The sequence below is a fragment of the Schistocerca cancellata genome, chromosome 1 (genome assembly GCF_023864275.1).
Source record: "Schistocerca cancellata isolate TAMUIC-IGC-003103 chromosome 1, iqSchCanc2.1, whole genome shotgun sequence".
NCBI classification, from domain to species: domain Eukaryota; kingdom Metazoa; phylum Arthropoda; class Insecta; order Orthoptera; family Acrididae; genus Schistocerca; species Schistocerca cancellata.
The window spans coordinates 792174037-792190814 of NC_064626.1; the positions used below are offsets into that span (position 1 = coordinate 792174037).

The window sequence follows — 16778 nt, forward strand, 5'->3', positions numbered from 1 at the left end:
AGAGCAGCCAGTTAGTGGTTCCATATCATGAATTGTATATTAATGACGAAAAAATATAAATGTTCTCTTTAGTTTATTAATACCTATGCTAGCAATGACTGTGTTAAATGGAAGAGTCACACCAATTATATCCATACTAGTGTGTGCTACTTATTTATTAGGTACACTATAGTCTTGTGTTAGTTATAAGCTACTGCTCAGTGCACACTATATCTTCTGCAACACCCACATGACATATGCCATTTTGTTGTGGGGGGATTCCCCTGGAGGAATCAAAGTTTTAATTTATCCAAAGAAGACAACTAAGACAACTGGATGCATCAGTGGAGTCAGAAATAATGAGTCTCATAGGCTACATTAAAAAAAAACTAAAAATACCAACATTTATGTCTCTCTTTATAATACATTGCATAATACAAAAAAAGGAAAATCAACACAGTCACAAACTATAAAAATATGTCTATCAATATGGCATATGCCTAAAATCATAGACCAACAACACAGTAGCTAGGTTTAAGAAAACTCAAGAGAGTTATAAATACACATGAGTAAAGCTATTCAACATGTTGCCATTGCAGCCAAACAACATATCATGGAATATGTTTTAAACAGCCAGATAGAAATGGCTTAGAGGCAAAGCATTTTATACAAAAGAAGGATTCAAAATTTTCCCTAAAGATGATGTTATTTACTAATATAGTGTCATTCACATTAAACTTATATGTGTGAATATATTGAATACATCATGTGCAGTATGATGGACAATTATGTATCTTTGTAGACAATAATAATCTGAAACATCTTTTACATGGTGAATGTTGTTTATGTAATTGAATATGCAAGTATGTGTGTATTCAAAAGATGACATCAGTTGAAATTTTTAATGCCTAAAGATGGATTGTAAATAAAGAAATAAATAAAAAGCAAGAGCTTTACCTGCTCTGTTACTCTGTTTTGGTGAGATGTCTGCTATCATCAGTTAATGCTTTGTAGTGCTGGAGCCTCAACCACAACATAAATTCGAGCTAAGATAATACAAAATGGTTTAAAGTAGTTTGCAATACTGTAACATATCCAGATGCAGCAATGTGACAGAAAGTTGTAGCTATGGAATAGATGTAGATAGCATTACATTAATTCTTGCAGCTGTGTGTATATGTTCTAGTCCAAATTTAGAGCTATGTGGTCATCCTTAGTTGACTGTTTCTGGACCATTCTCCTAAGAAAAACTTTTTGTGCCTTTCTTTTTCGTGATGGTCTCAGACAGTGAAAAAAAATTTCACAGATGTTTACTCATCTCAGAGCAGCAGAAAAAAGCACACTGACAGAGGTTATCAGTGTTGACTTTAGAATTTGATTGATCAGCATCATTTATTCCTAAATCCAAACAGAAATGCATTTAGACTGATTGTATTTCATCCAAACACACAGGCTGGCTTTTATTTTATTCTTCCAAATGTCTTAATAAACATGTGAACCAGAAAAGTTTCACAAATTTCACTGATTTCTTTGATTACTGCCTGCCAGCTACTATTTTTTTTAAATTGTCGACCTTTACTGTACCAATAGTGAGGTTTTCTATTTCTGCCACATAGTTATCTGGAGTTAAAAATTATAATTTATTGCTGAAACATTCAAATTTCAGTAATATCCATAAGGAGTGACATAGTGGTATGGTCTAAAACACTGCAGAATTTATCCAACAGATATGCTCTTTAAATAAAGAATAGTGAAGTATATTAGGCTGAAAATTGACATTAACATGAAAGATGGCAAGAATTAATTCTTTGATAGTTACACCTTAAGAAAAATGTATAAGATATTATCTGAATAAGAAATACATGGCATTAAAGTTACTAGAATATTAATACATGTATGTCAGTGGACCAATGATGATATTTTTTTTCAGTGTGGCAGTTTCATCAAGTCTTAAGCATAATTAAGCAAATTTAGTAAAGATGTTAATCCATCAAAATATAAAGTTCTTTTACCTTTTTTTTTAAAGTAAACCTGAAAATAATCTACTTATTGTTGAATAATGTAGGTAAAAGCTTGATGCTAACTGGGTTCACAACCTTTGGGAAGTTTTTAAACAAATATATAATAGATAAATTCCAACTCCAAATGCAACTGCTCTTACAGCATGTCACAGCTTTCTGTCATTGACTAGGTTCCAAAATACCACAATGCTTGAAAATGACCATGTCAGAATTGCAAGTGCAAGAAACGCGGATGGAAATGAAGAATTTATAACAAGAAGATTCACAAGTTTCCATAGATATGTTATTGTATTCAAAGTTAGTAAAAATGTTTGAGCTCTGTTCTCTAATCTGAGGAGTAAAAAGAGAAAAAGAAACACATGTGTAAGGTGCAGAGAAGATGGGCTGAGAATTTATAGGGCAGCTAACTTTTACAGAGGAGGGTGCAAGATGTTCAGTGACAGGTAGTGTGAAAAAATGCTTGAATGGAGAAATATGACAAGTTAATTTTGTAAAACACTGGAAGCAGTCACAAATCTAGCAGATAAGATTTTCGATACTGAGGTACCCTGTTAGTGTTCCAACTGTGACTAAGTGAAAGAACCAAAAATTAATTATGTTGTTTTCTGTGGATATCAGACAAAGGAAAACTGCAAGATTAGCCTTCTTTGCATGGCCAATGTTCGCACATTAAAAAATTCTACTGAACCATTGGCACTATGACAGTCATGATCTAGAATCCCATTTCAGTGACCCGACACACTTGCTTCAACATGCTTGATTTACTTTGTTACATAAAGATTTTAGTCCACATTATTATTACTTCATTGATTATTTTTCTTTTTGGAGATAGTGTTGCAACAAAAATAATTACTGATAGTTGATTATCATCTGTGTCCTACTCCAAGTGCTTGGTCACTGCTTTTACAATATTTAAAAGCCTATGTCTGCCAGTTCCAATGTTTCATTGTCTTTTTCAAATTCTGTAGTAATTCATTTGATTATGTTGAAAAGTCAGGCCATAAAATAGGTTAACTTACAATGTACATCACAGTCCATAAAAATTAAAACCAAAATATTATCAAGTACTTCTCAAAAAAGTAAATGTTTTCCATATTTTTCATTTAAACTCTAGCTAATTTTTGTGATACCTTGTGTAAATCACATTTATATTAAGACAAAGTTCCTTAATCTACCTTAAATTAATGGCAATATTGAATAATAAAAGATCTCACTGTTCTGTCAACAAAATCATTCATATTCAATCATATGTCATATGGCTTTCTTGACTGAGAAATACCATGGACTGTAGTCAGCTGGCTCATCATTGACCCCTTTCCCTGCAGATATGTGAGAGTTATGTTGTATGTGTATTTGTGGAGTGCAGGTGAGTGTAATGGATGCATATATAGCGAAGTGTTATGTTTGTTTTGTATGATGATAAGAGAAAGGAGGGTGTGAAATCCAGTGTCAGTGCATAGCCTAATCCTCTCAAATAGCACCAAGGGACCACTGAGGTTAGTATCCCCATCTGATGGATGTGCCACAAGCCTTCATTTCATGAGACACCAGGGAGATATTTGAAATTTAATCCAGGACATTAATGCAAAGACTAGTGGTCAGGAACTTAAAGACACAATCTCTCCTCCTCTTACTGTCCAAATATTGGCAGCGAAAATTTTCCATCATCAGGACTTGTAGAAGCTTCTCTCCAAGTTCAGTGCCACCCCATAGGCATGTGTTGGTGACTTTGACAACAGGAGTGGGTATTAAAGGATTCTGTAAGTTGTACTAAAGGTATTTTTATGGTCTTATGTTCACTATTTTTGCAGCTCAGTACAAAGAAATGATTAGCTGTCAGCAAATTAATTCATGTTGTTTGAAAATATGAAAATAATATTTGTACAAACTTTTTATTTACGTACAACATTTTCTCAAAGTTGTTTTTTCTGATTGTAATCATTCACACTTACTGTATATGAACATTCTTTTATCAAATCAGAAAAAAACTTATATTGCAGAGATCTGTTGCTCATTCATTTCACCATTATCCATTTTTGTCTCGTTAGGGCACATTTTCATAAAGGGAAAGCTGTAACTCACTTGCAACTCTAAAATCCTAGTGATAACTATAAGTAGCTGAATTCCATTCCAAATGAAATTGGCATAAAAGCAAAGTTTTCATCTGTTACTAAAACTTAAGTTGTATAATTAAATATGCATAAAATATTAAGTAAGAGAAAGATTGGTACTATATATCACAGTAAGTTCATTTTCATACTTGTCCTACATGTTTATATAACATAGCTGCTAGATGTTCTGAGCAAAATACAAATAAAAAGAATAAAGAAAATGTAATGAGAATCAGATTACTATACAACCTTTGTACATTAAGAACTTGTAGAAAAACCATACTAAGGACAATCAATTTCCTTGAAATTGTCTTATTGACCTACTTATTTAGAAAATATGAGATGACAATTTTAACATTCTTCCCATATAATAAATATGCACATCATGTAAGTTACTTATGTCGCCATTGCTGTGTATCATCAGCACCTGTCTATGGATGGCTTGGCTACAAAAAAAGTCACAGAATACTCATTCTAAGCAAACACATTTCTCTCTTAGAATTGGAGATTAACTGGTTAAGTTGATAAAAAATATTCATTGCACACTAACAACATTGACTCATTATAACTTATGTATATGTGCCCTGCTCGTACAGATGAATAGTTAAGTATCTTTCATAACACAGTAACAGAACAGGAACTCAAGATGGCATACAATTACAAACATACATCAACATCTTAATCATTTTTCAGTCATCTTTCATACATATAAATATTAACAGTTTGAGTTATTATCTTAATCTGAGTTAAGCACCTTGACTTATTGTTCAATCATAATGAATGAGGTAACATCAAAAGTCATTGTGGTTACCTTAACAACATCAAATTTGCTTGCAGTTCCTGTAATTCACCTCATTCATCAAATTAATACTTTTGATGTTCCTCTTAAAACACTACACTGTGTTGACTACATCCTGTACATATCCACAGAGGGCACTAGAAAAAATCTCTTCATTATGATCAACATCAATTGCTGTTATCTCAAAGACAGAAGCAGAATCACAGCAGGAACAACGAAAAGTGTGGGATGATCAACTGCAGCTGTTGTAAAAGAGAAAACAAGATAAAATCAGCAAACAAAATCATTGCAACTGTTTTTTTCTTCTTCTATAAACTTTTCTTACCTCCTGAACGACAGTCAGAGTTGTCAGATGTTGGTTCATATCCTTTCATGCATTGGCATACACCAGAAACAGAGCAGATAGCTGTCATGTCATTTCCATGTTTGAGTACACACTCAGCACTATCTGAACAACGTTCATTAAGTCCTGAAAAACTAGCAATCTTGTTAAAACTGCAGACACATTGTTTAATTCACATTAATTTATATTTACTTGTAGACAAATGCGTTAAATGTTCCACATATTTTCCATTCCTGAGGTCCTACAGAAAACAGGAAATATGTCTTCAGCAAATGTAAATTCAAAGATTACTACCGTAAGAGATTGCCAAAATTTGTGCTGAATTTTTTTCAAGATGTATGGAAAGGTTTGAATTATCTGAATATACACATAAAAAAGGAGATTGGTATTAACAGAAATTACTTAAATAAAAAAGGTTAACCTACAAATTTGTTTTTTGTACAATGTATCATAGTATAGTGTTCCTGATGTTCTTAAACCTTGTATCACAGTGAATATTTTCTTTATCAGAGTAAATGTCTATATTTACAACACAAAATTAATTATTTTGTTTCGACATGTGTTCATATATACCCTATGAATAATGTACGGCCTGCACTAATAGCATGATCATTAAAATAGACAAACAACAACTTTTCAGAATCAACTGAGATGCCAAAAGTCATGGGATGCGTCCTAACACCTTCTTTTGCCTGGCTTAGTTCAGCAACCTGACAAGTCCCCTGCAGAAATATTGAGGCATACTGCCCCTACATTCATTCATAATTGCGAATGTTTTGCTTGTGCAGCAGTTTGTGCAACAACTAGTTTCTATATTACATCCCATAAATGTTTAATAGGATTCATGTCAGGTGATCTGGGTGGCCAAATCAATCGCTCAAATTGTCCAGAATGTTCTTCAAACAAGTCATGAAGAATTATGGCCCAAGTGACATGGTGCATTGTCATTTATAAAAATCCATCACTGTTTGGAAGCTTGAAGTCTGTGAATGGCTGCAAATGATATCCAAGCAGCTGAACATAAGCATTTCTGGTCAAAACGCATCTCACACAAATTGGAGCCCCCACCAATTTGTATAGTCACTTGTTGATAGCTTGTGTCCATGGTTTCATGGGGTATGCACCTGGAAAACTGAGTACTGAAATTAGATTGAAACACCCAAATCATGATTCTAGTTTGGTTTTCCTGTCTGTATCTTTTAAGAAATCTGGACTGAAATCTCTACAAATTATTGTTCCTTCTTGACTGGCAGGTAGCTCAATAAAGCATCTAGATTTCTCATAAATAGCTGACTGTTTTGTAGAGGCAATCTGTAGACTGTTACAATTATCACAGAAGTATTCTGCAGTAACATCTCACAAGCACACGCTTCTAGGTTCTGATTAACAAAAAAACTATTTGTTTCAGTATATTTGACTTTTTGTTCACCTTTTACAACATTGTCACTCCTTCTTTTTCCATATTAACTCTTCACAAAAATGATGCATGTCTATAATCCTTGATTTTTATACATAAAAAAGACACTCATTTACTGCTATTTAATATATAAATCTTCTTGTAAGACATCAACTGCCCCTGACTGTATTCATGTACGCAGAACTGTAAATAATATCAGCTATCAGTTTATGGTAGCAATATAATATAAATACTCATTTCTACTAACATAGTGTCTCAATTAATTTTACTCATTCAGTAAACTGTAAATCATAATTTATGAGTGCATATGATACAGTTTAAATGTTGTAACATTGCTCGTACCTCCATTTTTCCAGAATTGTATTTCGTTATCTACAGAATGATTTGCATTGTGAAACATTATCTCACTGAACCAAAATTTATCTTATTGAACAAAAATTTATTTTGCTCATAGCTGTAACTTGATCTATAATGACATGGGAAAATGACAAACCTGTATCTTCAAGAAATCATTGTCTGACATAGGAATAAATGAAGCTCATTGCCTCCACCAGGATAGATCAGCGACTAAACAAATGCATCCTCAAGTCAGAAAGGGTGCTTTCAGATATGTCATGTGGATGATAATGTGATGTGTCTCGAATATTAATTGTGTAGTTACTTGTAGAGGAACATTACATAAAGAAAATTAGTCTCCACAACAGACTTTGCTGAACAGCCATATGTGGTACATGGTGGACTTGACATCAGTGAATTAAAGAATGCAGTGCATTATTAGATAACTAATTTCCATGTCTTTTAGGTACAAACTATTAATTAACAAAAATGAATGGAAAATGATAATTCAGTCAGTGAATCTTCTTGATTGTACACTTACAGTAAATTCAAACAGGAAAAGATGTGCATTAACAGAATTGTCAGAAATATAGTCTGTAGACTGTATTAATAGTTAACTATCATTAAATTATAATATTTTATTTGTGCTCATACTTAATGAAGTTAGTAGGAAAGGAAATTCCTGTGGAAAGTTGGTACTTACTTAGTGGTGCTAAGTAACTATTATTTATCTGCTATTGATTCTTAAATATTTATGAAGTCACTGTGGTAATGTATAACACTATCACATATTTATATTCTGTAAAAATAGAGCCTTGTTTACAATTAACAATATACCAAGGAATTCTTTTCTTCTAAGAATTTACAAATTCTTAAAAAAGCTAAGTAATTTTTTTAGAAATGTAGTTTACTCTCTACTACAAGCTTTTTATCAGAAAATTAAAATTAGAAATGTAACCCTAGACAATTTTATGGAGCAACAGGAACTGAAATTATACAAGATAAGATACTGTCTCTAAATTCAACCCAACACCATCACATACACTGCAAATATGAAACATAACAAACTGACATTCTTGGAAACCCATTCTAGGTTCTTTATTTGTTTGCATAGTGAATTGATTAATGTCTGTTATTGGACTCTTACATCATTTTAATATCTATGAAGTTGCATAATACGAACCTTCAAGTAACTAAAGTGTGGGACCTTTATCAATAACTTTGTATCATGAGTAAACATTAACATTTTCATATGTCTGTTTTAGAGTCTACAGAGAGTATTTAAAAAATACTATAATCAAATATAAAATGATAAATTAGATACAGGACCAAATGAAAAATATACACAGAAAATAATTGTATTAAATATATTCAGGGATTGAATATTCCTATTAGCTTCATAAAAAGTTGCAATGTACATGGTAAACTGGCCTCTTTTTCATACAGAATGTAAAATCAATGCTTTTGCAGATACCATGTACGAGTATAATCAGGTAAACGCTAAAGTAGCTGTGAAATATAACCTGTAAGACATAATTCAGCTAGTAAACGTCATTTTTTCTGACATAACTTATGCTTTGCTTTCTGACCTATTGTTTAACAATTAATTTGATTTCATCATCATTTTTTTTCTTTTGCATCCTTTATTTATACTGCCTGCAGCCTTCTACATTTACCTTTCACCCCTTTTCATAACTCAATTAAATGTAGATATATGTAGAAAACGATCTATGCTAGAATTTCATCAAGGTTACTAACAAATCATTCATTTATAAAATTGTAACATTACATGATTTTTATAAAGTGCACTTTTTCTATTGCAGTCCAGGTGTAGAATTCTTCAAAAGGCAACATACACCTGAAGAAAATAAATGGAGTTTGAATATTTTTGAGAATATGGGCAACAATTTCTCTGTTTACTTTTTGTACTTTCACTAAAGGATTCTGCTTAAAGAAAGCCAGTAGTGTGTTCAGAAATAGTGTCTTTGTGGAACTAAATAAGAAATATTATTGTGTGGTATTTTATGCAATACCAGAGAACTTAATATTTTGGTGACCCTGAAATTTCACTTTTGAAACTACAATGTTCTGGCATTCTATTACACTCTTTTATTCTGCATCCTGTTTTGCTTCTCATTTTCCTGCAACTTGGTCCCACGTTTTACAAGTCACAGTTTACATTTTTCTCCTAATTTACATTTCTTTTCTCTTTACATTCAGCTGTTTCCTTTGCTATAGCGCTGTTCCAATTTCCTCTTCTGTCAAATTGTGTTGTTTCAGTACATTATCAATTTCTGTTCAGCACCCTCATTAATATTTCTATTGGATCATGAGTTAACATGCTTCATACTGTTTTAGAATACTTACATTACATTCACTTCAGTCTTTATCTCTACTTCATTTACTCATTTGTTCATTCATCAAATTCTGTAGATCAAACCATAAATACGACTTCAATGAATGTAGAATGAAGAAAAATCAGATTAAGGGTTAACATCCTTCTGAGGACAAGATCATTAAAGACATAGCAAAGGTTCACACTGGAGCAAGGATGGTGAAGGAAATTAGCTTTTTGAAAGGAACTGTCCCACCATTTGTGCTAACCAACTTACATAAATTCCAGAAAACTTCAATTTGGGTGGTTGAAGAGGATTGTGCACTGACCACAGCACCTCTGCATTTGATGTGTGAAATGACTCAACATACAGTATACATTAACAGGGAGAAGTAGCTAAATTTAGTATACAGTAATAACTTGGAACCATCATTAAACAGTTTTATTGAAGTTGTTCTTACTTAGACCTTATGTTTATGAACACACTTCCAAAGAAAGCAAAACCCAGGCTATTATCTGAATAGTTCACGATTTATTTTATTTTACATTTGGTCATTACTCCTATTTATCTTATGCATCAGGTAACTTATGCATCTCCAGTCAGTTGTCATTATATCCTTGATTATTTTCTCCCAGTTAGAAATGTTTTAACTTCTCTCAAGGCATCTTAACTAGTGACAGGATATAAAATTGTGTAGGTTCAATACTAAAAAATTGTTATGTTACATACCAATATTTCTCCAGCATTTAGTCTTAGCAGCAGTGTAGTGATAATCATCCTCACAGACACATAGGCCAGACTGACACTTGGAAAATTCAATGTATTTTGCACATTGTGCATCTTCCTGACATGGACTCTCTAACACTTCAGCAGCTGAAAAATTTACCCAATTGCAGACAGTAATCAACATCAGTATTTCTTTATTAATCACACACAAACAAACAAAAAACAAACAAACACACAGTACACCAATTGAACAGAGAGCTCCCAGAATAAAATTAAAACTACATTGCAATTGTAAAAATGATATCAGTGCAGAATGTTGACAGTGTCTTTTATGAGAGAATGAAATTGTCTCTGATCCACCACAGTAGTGCAAAATATTTAATGTTGCTTGTTGTCACTATTCAGGAAATTAAATCAAAATTTTATTGAAACTTCCTGGCAGATTAAAACTGTGTGCCCGACCGAGACTCGAACTCGGGACCTTTGCCTTTCGCGGGCAAGGCAAAAGGTCCCGAGTTCGAGTCTCGGTCGGGCACACAGTTTTAATCTGCCAGGCAGTTTCATATCAGCGCACACTCCGCTGCAGAGTGAAAATCTCATTCTGCAAAATTTTATTGTTACAAGTAAATATGCAGAACTCCTGAAAACTGGTTTTCTAACATAACCACATCACATTCAGCTGCAGAAAAAAAGCAAAGATGATACTGAATCAATTACTAAATCATTAAAGGGTAAAGATCCCCAAGGGTGATCAAATTTCGAGTAGAATTAAAAAGATTAGTATACCATATACTACTTCTGTACTCAGCTGTGCAGTGTTTCTTTCAGTTGTGGGCAGTTTCCTGACACATTGAAATACTTCTTGTGAATCATCTTTATTAAAAGGTAACAGAGATAACATACAAAATTACTGGCCAGTTTCTTAATTATCCATGTTTTCAAAATTTTTTGTGAAATCAGTCTTTAGGAGAAGTGGCTCATCTCACTACAAGAAGTTTGCTGTCGTTTTATTGGTTTGTGTGTGACTCATTAGTAGAGTTAAATGATCGGTTGAGAACAATAGGTATTTTTTGTTATTTAACAAAAGCATTTGATTTTGTGACTCAAATAATGTTCTTGCATAAGGTGGAACATTTTGGGATTAGGGGAAAAGCTCAACAGTTCTTCACCTCACATATGGAAAGTATGAAGGAGAAGATTGTCCTTCAGTATCAACAAACAGAAAAGAGGACTGAATCTGACTCAGGTCATGTAAAGTGGACTTTGCCACAGGGTTTGTTCTAGATGTGTTGCTTTTTGATACATACAAGAAGCATTTGCTACTAAAAGACAGATAATTCAAAAAAAAATTTCGCTCTGTGGATGAGACAAACGTTATTGTGAAAGACAAGGAATGTACTACAAATGATGTAGCTAATAGGATAGTTAATAACACCACCACCACCCAACTTCCAGGTTGACATTTAACTGCAACAAAACGCAATGCATACAGTTTCTGACACTGGACTCATAAAAGTGAAATTTTACTGTGCAAAGGTGATCAATTCTTACCACTGATGGTACATGGGAGGCTTTCTTGGAAGTATCACCTTCAAGATATTTTGCAGAAACGGAATGCCGCAATCTTCAGTGTAAGAATGATCTCCACTGCCTCTGACACTGAATGTGAAAGGCTTGTTTACTTTGCTTGCTTTCATGCTATTATCTTGTAAGTGAGGCAACTCTAGCATTCACCAAGAACATCCTTAGCTGAGGAGAGGGCACTTAGACTGATCTGTGGTGTCAGTTAATGAACTTTTATAGTCTTTTGTTCAGGTGCCACAGAATCCTAACCTTACCATCCCTGTATGCATCTTCCACTGTGGGATAGTTAGCGTAAGGAGGGCTATGCGTGAAGCGTTCAGTGAATTCGAATGTAAAATACTAGGTACCAACTTGACAGAAAATCCTAGGAAGTTCTGGTCTTACGTTAAATCAGTAAGTGGCTCGAAACAGCATGTCCAGACACTCCGGGATGATGATGGCATTGAAACAGAGGATGACAAGCGTAAAGCTGAAATACTAAACACCTTTTGCCAAAGCTGTTTCACAGAGGAAGACTGCACTGCAGTTCCTTTTCTAAATCCTCGCACAAACAAAAAAATGGCTGACATCGAAATATGTGTCCAAGGAATAGAAAAGCAACTGGAATCACTCAACAGAGGAAAGTCCACTGGACCTGACGGGATACCAATTCGATTCTACACAGAGTACGCGAAAGAACTTGCCCCCCTTCTAACAGCCGTGTACCGCAAGTCTCTAGAGGAACGGAAGGTTCCAAATGATTGGAAAAGAGCACAGGTAGTCCCAGTCTTCAAGAAGGGTCGTCGAGCAGATGCGCAAAACTATAGACCTATATCTCTGACGTCGATCTGTTGTAGAATTTTAGAACATGTTTTTTGCTCGAGTATCATGTCGTTTTTGGAAACTCAGAATCTACTATGTAGGAATCAACATGGACTCCGGAAACAGCGGTCGTGTGAGACCCAACTCGCTTTATTTGTTCATGAGACCCAGAAAATATTAGATACAGGCTCCCAGGTAGATGCTATTTTTCTTGACTTCCGGAAGGCGTTCGATACAGTTCCGCACTGTCGCCTGATAAACAAAGTAAGAGCCTACGGAATATCAGACCAGCTGTGTGGCTGGATTGAAGAGTTTTTAGCAAACAGAACACAGCATGTTGTTATCAACGGAGAGACGTCTACAGACGTTAAAGTAACCTCTGGCGTGCCACAGGGGAGTGTTATGGGACCATTGCTTTTCACAATATACACTCCTGGAAATTGAAATAAGAACACCGTGAATTCATTGTCCCAGGAAGGGGAAACTTTATTGACACATTCCTGGGGTCAGATACATCACATGATCACACTGACAGAACCACAGGCACATAGACACAGGCAACAGAGCATGCACAATGTCGGCACTAGTACAGTGTATATCCACCTTTCGCAGCAATGCAGGCTGCTATTCTCCCATGGAGACGATTGTAGAGATGCTGGATGTAGTCCTGTGGAACGGCTTGCCATGCCATTTCCACCTGGCGCCTCAGTTGGACCAGCGTTCGTGCTGGACGTGCAGACCGCGTGAGACGACGCTTCATCCAGTCCCAAACATGCTCAATGGGGGACAGATCCGGAGATCTTGCTGGCCAGGGTAGTTGACTTACACCTTCTAGAGCACGTTGGGTGGCACGGGATACATGCGGACGTGCATTGTCCTGTTGGAACAGCAAGTTCCCTTGCCGGTCTAGGAATGGTAGAACGATGGGTTCGATGACGGTTTGGATGTACCGTGCACTATTCAGTGTCCCCTCGACGATCACCAGTGGTGTACGGCCAGTGTAGGAGATCGCTCCCCACACCATGATGCCGGGTGTTGGCCCTGTGTGCCTCGGTCGTATGCAGTCCTGATTGTGGCGCTCACCTGCACGGCGCCAAACACGCATACGACCATCATTGGCACCAAGGCAGAAGCGACTCTCATCGCTGAAGACGACACGTCTCCATTCGTCCCTCCATTCACGCCTGTCGCGACACCACTGGAGGCGGGCTGCACGATGTTGGGGCGTGAGCGGAAGACGGCCTAACGGTGTGCGGGACCGTAGCCCAGCTTCATGGAGACGGTTGCGAATGGTCCTCGCCGATACCCCAGGAGCAACAGTGTCCCTAATTTGCTGGGAAGTGGCGGTGCGGTCCCCTAAGGCACTGCGTAGGATCCTACGGTCTTGGCGTGCATCCGTGCGTCGCTGCGGTCCGGTCCCAGGTCGACGGGCACGTGCACCTTCCGCCGACCACTGGCGACAACATCGATGTACTGTGGAGACCTCACGCCCCATGTGTTGAGCAATTCGGCGGTACGTCCACCCGGCCTCCCGCATGCCCACTATACGCCCTCGCTCAAAGTCCGTCAACTGCACATACGGTTCACGTCCACGCTGTCGCGGCATGCTACCAGTGTTAAAGACTGCAATGGAGCTCCGTATGCCACGGCAAACTGGCTGACACTGACGGCGGCGGTGCACAAATGCTGCGCAGCTAGCGCCATTCGACGGCCAACACCGCGGTTCCTGGTGTGTCCGCTGTGCCGTGCGTGTGATCATTGCTTGTACAGCCCTCTCGCAGTGTCCGGAGCAAGTATGGTGGGTCTGACACACCGGTGTCAATGTGTTCTTTTTTCCATTTCCAGGAGTGTATATAAATGACCTAGTAGATAGTGTCGGAAGTTCCATGCGGCTTTTCGCGGATGATGCTGTAGTATAGAGAGAAGTTGCAGCATTAGAAAATTGTAGCGAAATGCAGGAAGATCTGCAGCGGATAGGCACTTGGTGCAGGGAGCGGCAACTGACCCTTAACATAGACAAATGTAATGTATTGCGAATACATAGAAAGAAGGATCCTTTATTGTATGATTATATGATAGCGCAACAAACACTAGTAGCAGTTACTTCTGTAAAATATCTGGGAGTATGCGTGCGGAACGATTTGAAGTGGAATGATCATATAAAATTAATTGTTGGTAAGGCGGGTACCAGGTTCATTGGGAGAGTCCTTAGAAAATGTAGTCCATCAACAAAGGAGGTGGCTTACAAAACACTCGTTCGACCTATACTTGAATATTGCTCATCAGTGTGGGATCCATACCAGATCGGGTTGACGGAGGAGATAGAGAAGATCCAAAGAAGAGCGGCGCGTTTCGTCACAGGGTTATTTGGTAACCGTGATAGCGTTACGGAGATGTTTAACAAACTCAAGTGGCAGACTCTGCAAGAGAGGCGCTCTGCATCGCGGTGTAGCTTGCTCGCCAGGTTTCGAGAGGGTGCGTTTCTCGATGAGGTATCGAATATATTGCTTCCCCCTACTTATACCTCCCGAGGAGATCACGAATGTAAAATAAGAGAGATTAGAGCGCGCACGGAGGCTTTCAGACAGTCGTTCTTCCCGCGAACCATACGCGACTGGAACAGGAAAGGGAGGTAATGACAGTGGCACGTAAAGTGCCCTCCGCCACACACCGTTGGGTGGCTTGCGGAGTATAAATGTAGATGTAGATGTAGATATGTTGTTCACAATGTTAAATCATCCAGAAGAAACTGTAACATTCAAATATTTATTCAGTGAACACTAGACGTAAAAAAGATTTGTACTTGGATATCGTACAGAAAGATGTGCACTATTCAATACATTTCATTTTCAAAAGGCTTCCAGCATATCTGAAAAAATTGAATTATAAATTTGAAACATCCAAATCTATGTTTAAAAGCTTCCTTGTAGCACAATACTTCCATCCCATAAAAGAATCCTTGATGTAGTTGAGAACTACTCTCTGTAATGTTATTTATTCGCATACTCTCTTCGTTTTTTTGTTGTATTTGATTGATTCTTTAAGTTTTTGGATTATAAATTTTCTAATCAAGATTCTGTAAACTGTTTTCTGATACATTCCTCGACCCATTAGCTTCAGCTTGCATTGTTCCACGAAACCTGATAAATAACTGATTTAATGAATTAGCTTTTACTCCTGTAAACAAAAGACACAGATTTCCACATAATAAGGGACAGGTTATTAAGTACATAATTATATGGAGGAGTGACAGAATAGAAAATTTGGCTATGGAGGGTATGTGGCGTACAGGTGAAGGTTTTGGAGGAAAATAAAGGGTTGGGTAGGGTAAGCAGGTTCAAATTGATATAGAGTGCAGTAATTATGCTGTCATGAAAAGACAGTCTAGCATAAGTCTTTTGACTGACGACTATAACAACAACAAGGACATTAACAGTTGCGATATATTTTGTAATATTTAAAGACTGGTGTCATGGAAGCAATAAAAGCTGTTGTAAGGTATATTTATTCACAGACAACCATTTATGGACAAATGGACATCTTCGAGTGATACATTAACACTAAATCAAGTTAAAGGAAGGTTCCTTGGTGTCAAATACACTGCTTTGCAAAACCTAAGAACAAGGTAGATAAAGTAACATGAAAACTGTTCAGTGGAAATGAACGACAGTGTGGGACTATGTTGCCAGAGGTCTCTTACTCGTGCACAGAAACATGAACGTCACATGCCCTGAGGTTGGCGTCACTACAGCGCCAAATGGGAATGGACCCACATCACGAGGCAATTGAAGGAATGGGAACAGTTAGTGTGCGTCAAGCAGCGAGCACAGCGAACAGTTACGTACGTGGTAGTGGTGTTCTTTACTATGAAATGGTCTAGAGACAACATGTGGATGACTTCATATGGACAAAAATCATCGGAAACTTGAAGAAGGACCAAGGGTAACGAATATAGCCCAGGAGTCTGGTATCTCTCTAAGCATTGTTTCTCTTGCATGGAGGCCATTCTGAACCACAGTCACTGCAGCCCAAAGAAGAGGAGGTGGTCGACTACAGTCAATTGCAGCAACAGATCAGCGCTGCATTGTGCAACAGGCAAGAAGCGAACTACGTCAAACAGCGGGTGCAACTGCAGCCACATTTAACAGGACTGCAAGGTACAAAATCTCTCTCTCCACAGTGGCTCGACGACTGCGTCAGAATGCTCTCCTTCTCCCACGATCAGTACGTTGTGTTTCGTTGACACCAATACATCGGCGGCGCTGTTTGCTGTGGTGCATAGCGACTGGACCAGCAACGCATGGGATAGTATGCTCTTCCCTAAT

General features: G+C 37.1%; 1 protein-coding gene across 1 annotated transcript in view; it reads right to left on the minus strand.

The window, feature by feature from the left end:
- Positions 1-3876: 3876 nt before the first annotated feature.
- Positions 3877-16778, minus strand: part of LOC126187644 (prion-like-(Q/N-rich) domain-bearing protein 25) — a 196361-nt gene continuing 183459 nt past the window's right edge. The window contains exons 7-9 of the mRNA XM_049928847.1: positions 10072-10215; positions 5236-5379; positions 3877-5152 (exon numbers count right to left, since the gene is read on the minus strand). Coding sequence (XP_049784804.1) covers positions 5088-5152; positions 5236-5379; positions 10072-10215 — 353 coding nt within the window. The 3' untranslated portion in view covers positions 3877-5087. The remainder of the gene's footprint in view (positions 5153-5235; positions 5380-10071; positions 10216-16778) is intronic.